General features: G+C 39.1%; 3 protein-coding genes across 7 annotated transcripts in view; all 3 read left to right on the top strand.

The window, feature by feature from the left end:
* Window positions 1-378: 378 nt before the first annotated feature.
* Window positions 379-2,732, top strand: LOC147163540 (autophagy-related protein 16-1). Of its 2 annotated transcripts, XM_086092357.1 has the most exons (7): window positions 379-724; window positions 803-866; window positions 956-1,037; window positions 1,111-1,184; window positions 1,775-1,871; window positions 1,932-2,026; window positions 2,086-2,732. In XM_086092357.1, exons 1-7 carry the CDS (start codon window positions 637-639, stop codon window positions 2,174-2,176), a joined length of 591 nt encoding a protein of 196 aa, XP_085948483.1. In that variant the 5' UTR covers window positions 379-636; the 3' UTR covers window positions 2,177-2,732. The 2 variants fall into 2 exon arrangements, with proteins under 2 accessions (XP_085948483.1, XP_085948482.1); XM_086092356.1 differs by having other exon boundaries at window positions 399-724; window positions 1,775-2,026; window positions 2,086-2,726.
* tex36 (testis expressed 36) lies at window positions 2,395-5,445 on the top strand. Its single transcript, XM_086092355.1, has 5 exons — window positions 2,395-2,491; window positions 2,931-3,010; window positions 3,775-3,915; window positions 4,258-4,332; window positions 4,949-5,445. Exons 1-5 carry the CDS (start codon window positions 2,395-2,397, stop codon window positions 5,249-5,251), a joined length of 696 nt encoding a protein of 231 aa, XP_085948481.1. The 3' UTR covers window positions 5,252-5,445.
* A 6,314-nt stretch (window positions 5,446-11,759) lies between these two features.
* Window positions 11,760-13,771, top strand: part of ctbp2a (C-terminal binding protein 2a) — a 50,859-nt gene continuing 48,847 nt past the window's right edge. For all 4 annotated transcript variants that reach the window (XM_086092349.1, XM_086092351.1, XM_086092350.1 and 1 more), the window contains exon 1: window positions 11,760-12,056. The gene's annotated coding sequence lies outside the window, so the exon portion shown is untranslated. The remainder of the gene's footprint in view (window positions 12,057-13,771) is intronic.

The following is a 13,771-nucleotide window of genomic DNA, read 5'->3' as shown; positions in this document are numbered from 1 at the left end:
AAGCACTTGGTTGGCCACCGTTCTAGAAAGGTTGGGAAAATTCTCCTTACCTCTGGAAAGAACTGGTGTTAAATTGGTAATTTTGTGTAACAGATATTCATTTTATCTTTTTTTTTAATATGAAATGTCATATTTTGTACCATATTAAATTATATTGCTAAAGTTTTTATTACGTTTCATGTCCTGTTTGACTCATGTAGATATTTTATATATATATATATATATATATATATATATATATATTAAAGGCCCAAGTAGATTGTATGTGTCATTAAATTATATAATGCAGTGCTAAAAAAAAAAATTACAAAAAAAATCCACACGAATTTTTCGATGTAGTTGTTGCCCAGCGTACAATCAGAATAATTTCCGGTTTCACAAAAACATGCGTTTAAAGAAACGAATTATATTATTTATTTAATCGTTAAATTATTATTTCAGTCCGCTGTTGATTTGATAAAAGAGGAGACCACTGTGCCAGCTGTAGGCGGAGCATTCATCAGCTGACGCCAGCGTTTTAACAATCAGCTGTTGTGTTCGACCACCACATATTTATCGGGACGTGGAGGATTAGGAAAACAAAACTCAATTTGGTGAGTCAGAAAAGGAAAAATACGACATTTTTGTGAACTAAACATGGCCAGCTGGAAGAGTCATGTGCGTGCTCAACTGCAACTCAGAGACCAAACAGAGAAACTTCCATACGAGGGCGTGTATACAAGTTGTAAGGGTCCTCATTTTTTGATATTTTAAACATTCTATCCCTCTACTAGCCTTGACTTGACTTGATCCCATGTTTTAGTGTCTCAATTGGAAGAACGCTTTGAAATTCGCCAGCAGTTTTTAGAAGATATCCAGTCAACAAGGTTAGAAAAGTCAACTGTTATTTTGTCATTGTTATTTACACAATTTGTTGACACTTGACAAATAAAATGTTACACTCGACTTACTACAGCTCAGAAGATGGTGTAAAAGTTGGGGAGAATGTCAGATTACTTCAACTTGGCCTCAGAGAAAGTGAGCATCTTGCTGAAAAGGTAAGAACAGAGATTGAACTTTGAACTTCTGGCACACCTTCATAGTCTTTTCTTGTGTTTTGTGTCTTCTCAGCTGTCTCAGACCGTCTCCGATTTGACCACTGTCCTGTATCTCAAAGATGCTGAGCTGCAGCACTGGCAGTCACGGTAAGAAGGACCTCCACCAAGGAAGCTGTTGAGTTTCATGGTGTGCAACTTGCTGTTTACAGGGTTGTAACCTTTCAACTTCCATCCTTGCATGAAGGGTTTAAAAACATCTAAGCTTATTGGATGGATACATTATTGTTGTGGTCCCAGAACAGGTCCACATGTCATTTATGTTGGTTCTTTACTCATGGAAAGTTGTTTGCTTAGTTTGATAGCATGCAAAAAAAAAATCCCTTTTTTCTTTTGTTTCTATGGACCCTATTTTTTCAACTTCCTGTGTACTGTTTGTACACATATTGACTTTCTACATTGCATACAGGGTCTAAACTTTTAAGTTATTTTAATGCCGTAACAAAATTTGATAAAACAGTTGTGACCCAAGAGCAGACAGACAGACCCCTGCTTGACGTTTCTGACATAGAAAAATCATGCTAAGTTAAGTTCCTTGGGTACCTTAACAAAATCAGATAAAAACAGCTATGGTCCCGAACTAGACCTCTGCGGCACTCCTTAAGTCATTTTTATGATGGTTCTGCCCTTATTTATGTCAAATGTAAGCCGAATCACCAATTCTTACCGTTCCAATTCAGTGTGTCCCACCACCGCCAAGAGGCTCTCACCCTGGCTAAGGCAGGCAACGCCCTGAAGACGACCTTTTACCAACACGAGTACACCATCGAGCGGCAGGTTAAAGAACTGGCCACCCTGCACGTGGAGCAGAGCGGCCTAAAGGAGTCTCTGTCACAGGCACGAGGCGAGAAGGAACATCTCCTGCGGCGGTGGATGGAGGAGAAGAAGGAAGAGGCAGACAGGCTGAATAAGTACAACGACGCGCAGGAGAGGTACGTGCAAAGTCGTACACGAGACCGTTTCCCCAGACTCATCGGTCGATTTCCTCCAGGTGGCAGCGTGTGGCCAGGCATTTGAAGAGGCACCTGTACAGGAATGGGAAGAAAGACAGCAAGAGCATCGGGAGCGGCTCTCAAAAGTGACAATAACATTTATTTTGTGTCATAATAAATGGCAGCGGCATGGTGGACGAGTGGTTAGCAAATTCTGTTTCGCAGTGGAGAGTTTGAACCTGATTAAGGTTTATCAAAGAGGTCCTGCCAGATAACAGGTATTAGAGTCTATGATTTGAACCGCAATGATGATGTAGAAAGAAGTCGAACCTCATCAAAGTACCTTGTGTCACCTTATTACACATTTGATGATGTCACAGTATGTATGTATGTGCGTATGCCCTCAGTCATCTCATTTTTGCGAGGGTCTTTTCAGTGTTTTTTTTTCACACTACTCATTTCCAGGTAATGTATAATTTGTCATTTATTTAGCGCAGGCTTGTGTCATTACCATAATGTAATGTGTCGACTTTTAACTTGTTTAAAATGACTGAGAAAATAACCTTTATAACATTTTTAATCCCTTGTTTTGAAATGTATCAGAAAAGAAATTTTACTTTTAAAAACGTTTTGCTAATAAACTGCTCAATGATAAAATAAGCTGTTTTGAGAATTGTGGAAATAAAATCACTGATTTGCTAATCTAACTTTACTGTTCTGTATAGTGTCAAATATCTGTTCATTTGTAATTGTAGCCTTAATTTTTTTTTTCCGCCTTCCTTTTTGCATTCCATGACCAACTGAAAGCACATATCAACGTTGGTTGTTGAGTGCAGTTTCCATAGTCACCAGTGTTTTCACGAGCTGTTAAGATGGGCCGTGTGTGTGTGTGTACATTTTGCAGTGAAACTACTCTTGTCAAACTGTGTCAGCATGGTAAAAGGCGGCAAGCGTTATTCGTCAATGAGCAATGACGGCAATTGGGTAAGACAATTTCTCTTTTTTCAAGTCAGACCTTGTAAACTCACTGCATATCCATCTGAATGCAAAAGTGCCTTTTTAATAGTATGCATTTTACTCAGAGGTATGGTTTGACAAATACAAACAAAAAACACTGTTCAAAATTAACTATACTATTATATTAGAATATTTACATTTCATTATTTTACTCTTTTTAATTTCACGTTTTTACGTGCAATAGAACTACCGTACTGCTGTGTATCATCTATATTACTATATAGAATCACACTTAATTTTTTTTTCCCTTTCATCCTAATGACAGTTACTTGCACTGAGAAATTTTATACCTAGCATTATTACAGTTATCGCTTTTTCCCTTGCCTTTCACTTTTTATCCTGCATAATAATAATAATAATCCATGTGAAATACAGTGAACCATTATGTATTGCTAGGGATGAGTGAACAATCTACACTTTAGAGCGACCATATTGTAACGTTTGCATAAACAGCAGTCAGTCAACATTTCACAGATGTTTTACTGTGAATTAGCACCCCCTATTGGTGAAAGTCTGACAGACTGACACGACTGCGAGTTGGTAACTGATCAGTGACGTGCATGTACAAGAAGGAAGCCAGATAAAAAAAAGCAAGCACGTCGTCTTGTCTCATCATTAATATTTCGTACAAGCAAGAAATATCACACATATATATATATATATATAATGACAAAATATACTGCATCCAGGTACTGTATACCTAATGTGGCCCGTGCTAATTCTCTCCTCAGTTTCCTCATCCAGATGCACAACGCACCGAGGGGAGGAATCGCGAGTGTTCGACAAGCACCGGCAGGATGCTGACTCAGATTCATGATCAGTTGCCGCAAGCTTATAAGTTTGAACGCTTTACCAAGCAGAAAACGGAGCCGGTATGTGTCAAGAACTACTGAGCCTCAATGTATAGTCATTGCTTCAAAACCAAGGTAGTTGGGGGGGGGGGGGGGGGGGGGTAGTCGTCTATTGTTTGTGTTCTTAAGAAAAATAGTACTGTATTGTATAAAAACATAATAAAACACACTAAAAGAGAACGTTAAGGAATACAGTGGTTTTGTCACATTCGTGTAATAAGTGTGTGCTTTTAAGGGGTGTGGCCTAATGACTGACATCTTGAACTGGAGTACTGTTGGCTTGTTAGTTCAGCGTGAGCTCAGCAGTTCCCTGAAGTGTTCTCATTTTGTATTTGTGTGTTTGAATGTCTTCCTGTTTGACAGAAATCCAGGACGTATACAAGCTCGCAGCATGACAACAAGCTATCCTTTCAGGATAATATCATTGTCTTTGATGATGTGAGTATTTACCTAACCCACCAACCTGCCTACTCTAAAAACAGTTGGGTTGAAAATAACCCAATTGTGGGTCAAAAAGGGACAAACCGCCGCTTGGCTCACCCAAATCTGATGGTGTACAAAACCAAAAAGTTAGGACAAATTGATCAAAGTGGGGTTGCTCTCTTTTTGTCCCTAAATGGGTTATTTTTGACCCAACTGTTTTTAGACCGCATACATGCCTACTGTTGGGAATTTTTAGTAGTTTGGGTTGTTTTTGACCCGACAGTTTTAAGCGTCTACACTCTAAAAACAGCTGGTCAAAAAGGGACCCACAGCCTTTTGGGTCAATTTGACCTTTTTGGGTAACCCACAAAACAGCACAAATCTAACGTGGAGTACAAAATAACCCAAACGTTGGGTCAAATTAAACGCATATGGGGTGGGTTGCTTTTTTGACCGATAATTGGGTTATTTCTTACACTGATTATAAAAAAATAGGTTATAGGTTGTTTTGTACAACAAAAAAAAAACAGAAAGTTGGGACAATTGATCCAATTAGTAGATCGTTTTTTTCATTTTTGATACAAATTGTGTTGTTGTTTTTTTTATCAAACTTCCTCTTTCATGCCATCAGGGTGCAGGCCGTAGAAAATGTACCAGGGACATCAGTCAGCACAAGTCAAATTTCTGCTTGTGCCAACAATCGACCCCACTTGCCACTGAGAAAAATTCCGTCTACGGGGCCGACTTTGCAACCCAACCCACCGTGGAACCCACCAAGGCCCGGCGCTTTTCACGTGACCACCACAGGAAGTGTGCGGAGGCACCTCTGGACGGAGGAGACTTCATGTGGTTTGGACAAGACACCTATGACGACTACGACAGCTTGGAAGTGCTGGGCTTCGCCAATCTCAACGCAGCTTCCCGACCCATGTGAAGTGCAGTGGAGGGCCGTGCATTTGGACTTAATCCACCTCTTAATGTCATGGCTATCGTGTCACAATTATAAAAAGCAAAGAGTACTATACAATACGCAACTATGCCACATTGTGCACATAACATTGTGCACATATACAGTACACCAGTTCAGTCGATATTTATAAAAGTAAATAAAATACAATGTGCTCACCAGGGATTCCGATTATTAAATGTACAGCGAACCCCCCTTAGTCATAAAAGGTTGATGACACGAGATCATGGTAAAGCACTTTTCTTTTTTTTTCTCAAAATGAAGCCATGAAATTAAACTCACTTCGACATAGTTGCTTGGGCACTATAGATGCCACAAAATGGCAGAAAAGCTAAGATTGTATTGGCCTAAGCACAAAAACGAGTTTTTCAATGAATAATAGAGAATAGCTTCACAAAACAAAACCAAATAATTTATGAATGCCAAAGCACGATTATGAGTGTGTGTGTAGATTGCTATAGATGTGTTTTGCTAGCTGAAGTTGGCTGTGACAAGTTTAGTTCTAACCAACCAACCAATCAAAGGATACCTGGGCAGAGTAGATCAACATAGCGACACGTAAAAGCTGACTCCTGATTGGCCGAAAATCTAACATAGCGACACGTAAAAGCTGACTCCTGATTGGCCGAAAATCTAACATCCATGTACACATTCTGGAAGCAGTGCAGCCAAAAGAAATACTATGAAGTAACAATAATAGACAGTCTGTTATACATAATAAATGTATACAATTTCATGGAACACATTTTGGAAGTCAGGGCTTCTGATAGTGCCTTGTTGGCCCTGACAAATTCATCACTAACTAATAAGATGCTTCAGCCATTTTCTTATCCTTTTAAGGGTCACAAGGGAGCTGGAGCCTCTCCCAATAAATGTGCAGAGAACATATTGTACACTTTATACAAGGACACAACTGTCTTAATAACGAACTGAATAATACAAAAGTTTTTCTCTCAACTGCAAGCATGTATGGAATGTCAGAAGGTCATCTTAATATTCAACATAGCCTATAGTGCTTAAGCAGCAGATAACCTTATCCTTACTGTTTTGACAAATGAAGATGGAGATGAATTACTCAACCAAATTTTGTTTGTATGTTAAATTGAATATAGTGGATATGATTTGCAAAAAAAACACAATTGTATACATTGACATTTATGCCCTCGTTATATTCCCTTGTGCTGCTGTCTGGTCAGTATATTTAATATATGGCGTGTATGTATGGTGGGTGTTTACAGCGTGCTAGGTTTTATACAATTCTTTTAACATTTTTTTTTCCAGATTAAAACAAAATGTTCAACTTGACAGGCAGCACAGTGGCTATTTAACTGTAACAATTCTAAACGGCATTTATCCAGTATTTTGGTTACCTTATTTTGCTTCATGGCCATCCCAAAGCGGTTCAAATTCTCACCAACAGAGGGTAGCAACTCAATGTCAGACAGCCTAGATAGACTAATTGGCTTTTCTTTCTTTTTTTTAAATAGAAAGCCAGGCAGTCAACTAGCTCTTCATCAATACAAATGAGAACATGTGAGATGAACAAAGCTATTTCCAGAGAGACGACGCGTGGGAGCGAATTGGAGAAAAGCACTTATGGGAGGCCCAGCTCTCCCCTACCTCAAAAGCTGATGTTTTTCCCCACAGAGTGCTTTCAGAGCAGCTGCTGCTAAGTCTTCTTTGGGGAGAGGCGGGCAAGAATTAATTAGCTGTGGTTTCACTTTTGCAAAGGTAGCGCTCACATCGTTGAACTACAAACTGTCATATAACTGTAAAAAGACAACTACTTGATTAAAAAGAAGAAAAATAACAAAGTAAAACTACTCATTTGAAGAGCCTCTTGTTGCCTACACGACAAATTCTACAATCCATCCAATATTAACTCATTCTCTGCCATTGACGACTATAGACGTAAAAAATTTATATAAACTATATATATTTTTTTTCATTTAATTTCATTTTTTATGAAAACCACATTTTTTATCGTACATTAATAACAGATATAAAATTAACATTTTAATACTTTTTTTTTTTAATTAGGCCAATCAGGCGATTATTATTAATTATTTATTTATTTTATTGTAATTAATCACATGACTTCACTAGTTAACTAACAACTAATCACACATTTTATATCTGTTCTAAATTTTCAATAAAAAAAATTCTAGGTTTTTCATACTCTTTTGGATAAAAAAAAAAACTAATAGAAATAGTTAAAATGAATTTTTGACGCCTATAGCCGTCAATGGCAGTGACTGAGTTCAATACTGTATCTCAAATCAAAGCCAAAAAAAACCAACCCTCAAAACTATAAATTGCTAACTTGTTATTGATGTTATAATGGTATGAGTAGATTTATCTTAAAAAAAAAAATACAAAATACAAAATTAATTTGGAAGTGATGAAATTGGAAGTGGAAAACAAAAAAAAACATGCTAGGTTCGAGAAAAAAAATCTATTGCGCTGATAATTTTAGGGAAACCAACAACCGTATAAAAGTCGTGTTTTGTTTGATTTAACTTGACCCAAAAAACAGCTCGGGGAGAGGCCAGCACTGATTATCACAATGTCAATTTATTTGAGGAAATTCTACTTTCTGAGCTAGATAAATTCCTTCCGGTCCTTTTTAGGATCTCACAAGTGAATCTTTTCATTTACTGTAATTGATATATAAAAAAAATATTAATCAACTTTTGGTGTCAATGGAAAAGGTTGAAACCTTTGGTTCCAATTTTTTGTTGCTTTAAATTTCATAAAATTCTTTATTAGTTCGATTTTATAAGACATTTGGTGGCCCCTTGGTTTACCTGATGGTAGAGTGAGTACTTTTGCCACCTCTTGTTTTTTTGTTTGTTTGTTTTTTACTGTATGTAGTTTGCACTGGTATAGAAACCTCACTGCTTCATGGGAGCTGTCAAATATTTTTCCCCTTTCATGCAACTACACAAATCAGTCAAAAATAGCTACAAACATTACGAGGGGACCTTTAATACCTAACAAGGTGTCATAGGATAGCACATTAGATTATGTGTGTGAGTATGTGCAGTGCGTCACGTGCATCGTGTTGGCGAGGCAAAACGGCAAGCTTATGTCAACACGTTTGCTTGGTGGAATATCAAACCTTCTCCCAAGGACGCGAGGCAGTACAAGGCGGTAAACAACAAGAACAGAGAGCACTACAGCTTTGCACCTCATGAATATGAAACGAGACGGGGTTTTAAATCCACACACTCTATGCTCTCTTCATTCTTAGCGTTCGCTGTGATTTATTCGCAGGTGTGCGTGTGTATGTTCTTTTGATGTGTTGAGCTAGCGGAGAGCTTTTGCAGCTGTTTGAGGAGGGGGGGGGGGGGGGTGGCAAGAGGTTGATTTGCCAGTCGCTTTGTCAGCAACAAGAAAAGAAGGGAAGGCCGGAACTATGAAGCGATACCGTTTGTTCACATATAATGATGTGTTTCTTATTAGGGCTAAGCGATTTGATATAATAATCGACTTTTTCTACTTTTCCTCAATATTGTGATTGCGATTTAACATGTGGTGTTTTTTTCAAGGTACACTTCCAATGTAGTTTGTAGCAAACACAAGCAATAAATAAATCTGTAATATAGTAAACAGATTCATTTGTACGTCAATGTTACGTAAATTAGATTAAGCTCAAACTAAAATAAAGGTAAATGAAACATGAATTGAGTTGTTAACTTACTATAAACACATCGACTTGCATTCTTTTAAGCGTTTACCGCAAAAAAACGTCACAAAATTCTAATCTAGTTTTCCCGATCTATAGCCCGAGCTCTGAAGGTTGCCAATTGAAAATATTTGTGTCCAGATGAAGTCTAGTGGATCTCGGAAGGGCAAGAGATGACAAATAGGATCCAATCGAAGAGGTATTGGCGTGTGCTAACAGGCTAGCAACCGGCGGGAAAAACATCCATGCTACTTCCTGGTAGGCGGCTAAGCAACTTCCAAATATGAGCAAGCTTGCACAGGAGCAATGTTGTCCCTGCGCTGTCCCACGGCCAAAGTCAATGGAAACCAATTGCATCATAACACCGTGATCCAAAATAATAACTATAATTCCATTGTCAAATTATAGCAATTTTAGTTAAAAAAGCACTTCATGGCTCATGATGCCACTTTTTTTTATTTTATGCGGCATGTACGTGGAGGTGATAAGTATGAAGTATCGCCACCTTGCTCCAGTGATATTCTAAGAATGTGATGACCGTTGAAAGATAACATCCCGACAGCATGCCACCACTCGACACCTTGACTGCTTGTCATTCGTCGTCCCCGGAAAATCTCGCCAGACCTTGGACGAGCCTCCGAAGGGCCGAAACTGGCGCTGAATGGTGTAGCTGGCTCATTGTGTTTTGTTTTTTGGAACATCCCAACACAACATGCTGCATGCTGATTAGCATGGAGGTGGGCGGGCATAATTACATTTAGGCCCGTTGTAAACAAAGAGCATACAAGATGGACTCCATCAGGAATGACGCCTGAGAGTTTGAAGAAGGATGGATGCACTCGGAATGCATAGATGATAGAAATCAGCTTATATGTATCAATTCAGTTTGAAGCCTTGAAATTATACATGACTAATTATTAAGTATTTACCTTATTCGTTGTATATAATCTAACCCTAATAATATATTTAAAACAAATCTAAAGTATGGTATGTCATGTGCAGTATCAAGAGTCTCCAATAGGAGCGCTATCATTTATGCTATTACTTGCTTAGTACCAGCAATGTATGTTAGAGCAAGAAACCGAGTAAAGCCCGAACCCTATGCTGCCGTTCTGCAGTGTATTTGCTACAAATAATTCCAAAAATCGATACAATATTGTGTCAATTTATTTATTCTTGCTTTTATTCTTCCTGCTGTCTTAAATGTCTACGTTAATACCCCATTGCCTGCATAGAGCACATTTTGGCATACACTAGAAGGTCGAGGGATGAGAGACTTGCTTAAAGCTGAATGCATCATATGAATAACCCGTCTTCATATATTAACCGAACCCCCCCACCCCCCCAGCAAGGTGGGGAATTAGCAGGCGGCGAGCATGCGGCTCTCTGCCGGTGTGCGTTCAAATCCTTCAGATTTAGCAGCACGCATCACGATCTTACACTCTGAAGTCCAAGAATCGTGTTGCATTTTAAAAAGGTCAAACCTGCATTTTGCGCCAGGAGGAATTGTAAAGGGGGGGAGAATTAACGTCGCTCGCTGCAGATATGCTGTAAATGTTTGCTCGTCTCTGATCTTCTGTGTGCTCACACAACCAAGGCTAATGACAAGCAGATAAAGACGTGAGGAGGTGTGTTGTTTTAATAATTTGCGAGGCTGCAGAACGCTAAAAGCAAGTAAGGTTAAATGATATTATACAGATGATTCCTATTGGTGTCCTTTGCCGTTTTGATTCAAAGAAGACAGCTTTTCCTACTTAATCGCTTTTAGTAGTAGACTGAACGTGCAATAATATGGTAAAGGTCAGATAAAGTACTTTAAAAATGTGATTACAGTAATCCATTGTATGTTTTTAGGTGTCTTCAAAGGCTGAGTAGTGTTTTATTCTAGTTTTATTTCACAGTGCAACCTTTCATTACACCTACAACCAATAGGCCTGGCTTTAACACTACAACAAGCACTGACCTACATTTACATTTTACAACAATTATTTTAATATTTGCTCCATTCAATTAAAGTAGGTGATTCCCAACAGTCGATTCTCTTCATTTCTCTGCATTTCCTGGCTGCACTGCTTCTAGTACGTAAATGTTAGATTTTTTTTTTTTGTCCAATCGGATTTCACCAATAAATCTTTAACCAATAAAATGTTGAATTTGTCAGCACGCTGGCCCACAATAATGTCAGCATATTTTACCATCCTCTGCTTTGATGGTAAATAACTCTGCTGGGTCAAAAGTAGCCCAAATTGGTTGACATAGCTAACCCAGCACATTGGGTTGAGGATTTGAAACAGTACGTTGGGTCAAGATTTTGATCCAACAAGGGCGAATAAAAACTACAAATGCTAATTGAATGAAAGCTAACAAGAAATGCTTTACCAGGTTATTAGTATAATTTAGGTTAAAAATCATATTAATGTTATTACTAATATTTCCTAAGAAGAATTAACTTTCCTAGAAAAAGAAGAAGAAGAAGAGGAAGAAGATTTTTTTTTTTGAAAAAATACATTTATTTGCCACTCTTATTTACATTCTTTTCCTAACATACAGCTCGTCAAGAGCAATTAAATAAATAGATAAAAAAAATAAAAAAGTTTTTACATCAAAACATCACTAAGAAGACAAAGAAGAATTTCAAAGAAGTTCTTCTTTGTTAAGAAGAAAAGTGTTAAGCAGAAGAGCGCAAGAGAGTTTGAGTGCGTGCGTGTATGTGTGTTTTACTATTGAGCAAATGGCTCCGCCTCATTCACAAAGCCACAGAGAAGAAGGAGGAGGAAGGAGGAGGAGGAGGAGGAAAAAAGTGATACGCACCTCTCAATCCTGGCAGGAGGGACGGAAGAAGAAGAAGAAGAAGAAGAAGAAGAAGAGCAGGATATTGTTTACGCGCCATTGAAGTCAACAACGGGACACATTCCGGGCTGCGTTGACGCGCCACCAGCGCCGGCGGGAATCGGGATTAAGTTTCTGTTGACATTCGTCAAAAGGTGGATTATGATCCAAATCCGAGGCGGTTTGAAATGCGCGTAGCCTGCGATGCTGCTTCCGGATACGACGCTTTCACTGTCACTCAACATCCAACAGGAGGTAGGAATGGACTTCATTTGTTAAGATTAGAGCCAACAAACCATGCTAATGCGTGTGCTAATGTGGCGTTTTGTCATTGGGAGTCCCCCCCCCCCCCCCCCCAGCATGTAAAATGAAATACGGGAGGATATTCCCAACTACTCCGTGTTGCGTTCACTTCCTCGCGCGTGTGACACGGAATGTTGTCACAAGTGGGATTAAAGCGCACACACAAAAAGTAAAAGTTAGCTGGAATTTAACGTTCCCATAGCTGTCGCGAAACTAATTAGTGAGTTAAACACTCATAAAAGCACCCGCACGTGAAACTATCCGTGTGAAACTTGCAAATCCCTACATTTCTAATAGTTGTGAGTGGGCAACTCTTAGCATTCTTTTTATTGCTGCATTTGGAGGTTTCAGTTGAAGAAAGCTTCAAGTGGAGGAGGAGGAGGGAGGAAGTAGGCAGTGCTATTGTCTGGACACTGAAGGGGTGGAGATTGAGGCTGCATGCAGATGTGCTGCTGGCAAACGGCATCTGCTCTCTCCCCTTCTGGGCATTGTCACAAAGCGGCTGGAATTTCGCGTCATAGGAGGAAGTCAAAGTTGGTGGAGGGAAAGTTTCACACACGGCAACAATGAAAATAATGTACGGTGTTCATTGCATATTTGTAATTGATGCTCACGTGGTTAGCTCAGATTCACCCATTCGTGGATTATTTGGGTATAAAAATATATACAGGACATATGTAAAAGTATTGCTTTGGTGGTATCTTGGTGTCAAGGAACTAAGTTAAAATAAATGGCAGAGCCTCATTTAAACAAAAGTATGGCTTTGCCACCATTTTTACTAAACCTTTTGTGTGCGTGTGCGTGTGTGTGTGTGGAGGAGGTGTCGTCGTTACTGATAGATCTTTGCTATTTATGACCTTGCGGTTCGCTCATCACAAATTTACCTATTCACGCCTTTTCTGTGTTAAGTAAGTAAGTAAAGTAATACAGTCATTGGTGTCAAGGAAGTATGTGCAAGTAGTATATCTCAACCGAGGGGCAAGCTCTGCATGTTGGGGAGGAGTTAAGTTTAACCTAGGTTGTTTGCACAAGTCGCTACAAGAGAGGCTGCGCCAAATGAGGATGTGGAAGTGCACCTGCGGTGTATTTTTTTCAAAATCAAGTATTCTCTAAGCCGTTTATTTTTTTTTTAATGGAATGAACAAGAACATTCATAGCCAATCAGAAGTGTCAATAGTAAACTGAGCAAACAGGAAATCATAGTATAGTCAAGTTCAATTCACAAAATCTTAAGTTTTTGCGCAAAAACACACACAGTGGGCATTATACAAAGGAGAAATGTGCCCTCCAAAAAACAGTTGAGAAAGTCTCCAGCACGCTCTACAAGTTTTATGAGACTCTAATTGCACCATGAAAATAAAATTTAAAAAAACGGCTATTTTTTTTTATCCGTAACGTAATATTCAACAATTTTCTTCCTCCGCTGCTGTCACATATCTAATCTGTCACCGCTCGCGGGGATTTTCCCAGCCGCCGTCAGTCCGGCTCGCAGCGGCGATTCCTCGACTCCGTCGGGAGTTGAACTTCCTCTCGCGTCCCCGCGGTCCGCTTGTGCTCTGATATGAAAGCTGCAAACACATCACATGTTGCTTCACAATGCATGTGGCGCGGCTCCTGTCAGGCCTCTTGATGTATCACCGGAAGGAAAACGCCGGGGGGGGAAATGC

The sequence above is a fragment of the Leptonotus elevatus genome, chromosome 13 (assembly GCF_054856555.1).
Source record: "Leptonotus elevatus isolate MCC_2025b chromosome 13, RoL_Lele_1.0, whole genome shotgun sequence".
NCBI classification, from domain to species: Eukaryota; Metazoa; Chordata; class Actinopteri; order Syngnathiformes; family Syngnathidae; genus Leptonotus; species Leptonotus elevatus.
This window is presented reverse-complemented; position numbering and strand designations above follow the sequence as displayed.

Bases quoted from the DNA above. Each gene is read 5' to 3' on its own strand.
- LOC147163540 (XM_086092356.1), top strand. From the start codon at position 637: ATGGCCAGCTGGAAGAGTCATGTGCGTGCTCAACTGCAACTCAGAGAC. The intron at 725-802 runs GTAAGGGTCCTC...CCCATGTTTTAG, and splicing joins CGAGGGCGTGTATACAAGTT to TGTCTCAATTGGAAGAACGC. The intron at 867-955 runs GTTAGAAAAGTC...GACTTACTACAG, and splicing joins GAAGATATCCAGTCAACAAG to CTCAGAAGATGGTGTAAAAG.
- tex36 (XM_086092355.1), top strand. From the start codon at position 2,395: ATGATGTCACAGTATGTATGTATGTGCGTATGCCCTCAGTCATCTCAT. The intron at 3,011-3,774 runs GTAAGACAATTT...TTCTCTCCTCAG, and splicing joins TGAGCAATGACGGCAATTGG to TTTCCTCATCCAGATGCACA. The intron at 3,916-4,257 runs GTATGTGTCAAG...CCTGTTTGACAG, and splicing joins CCAAGCAGAAAACGGAGCCG to AAATCCAGGACGTATACAAG.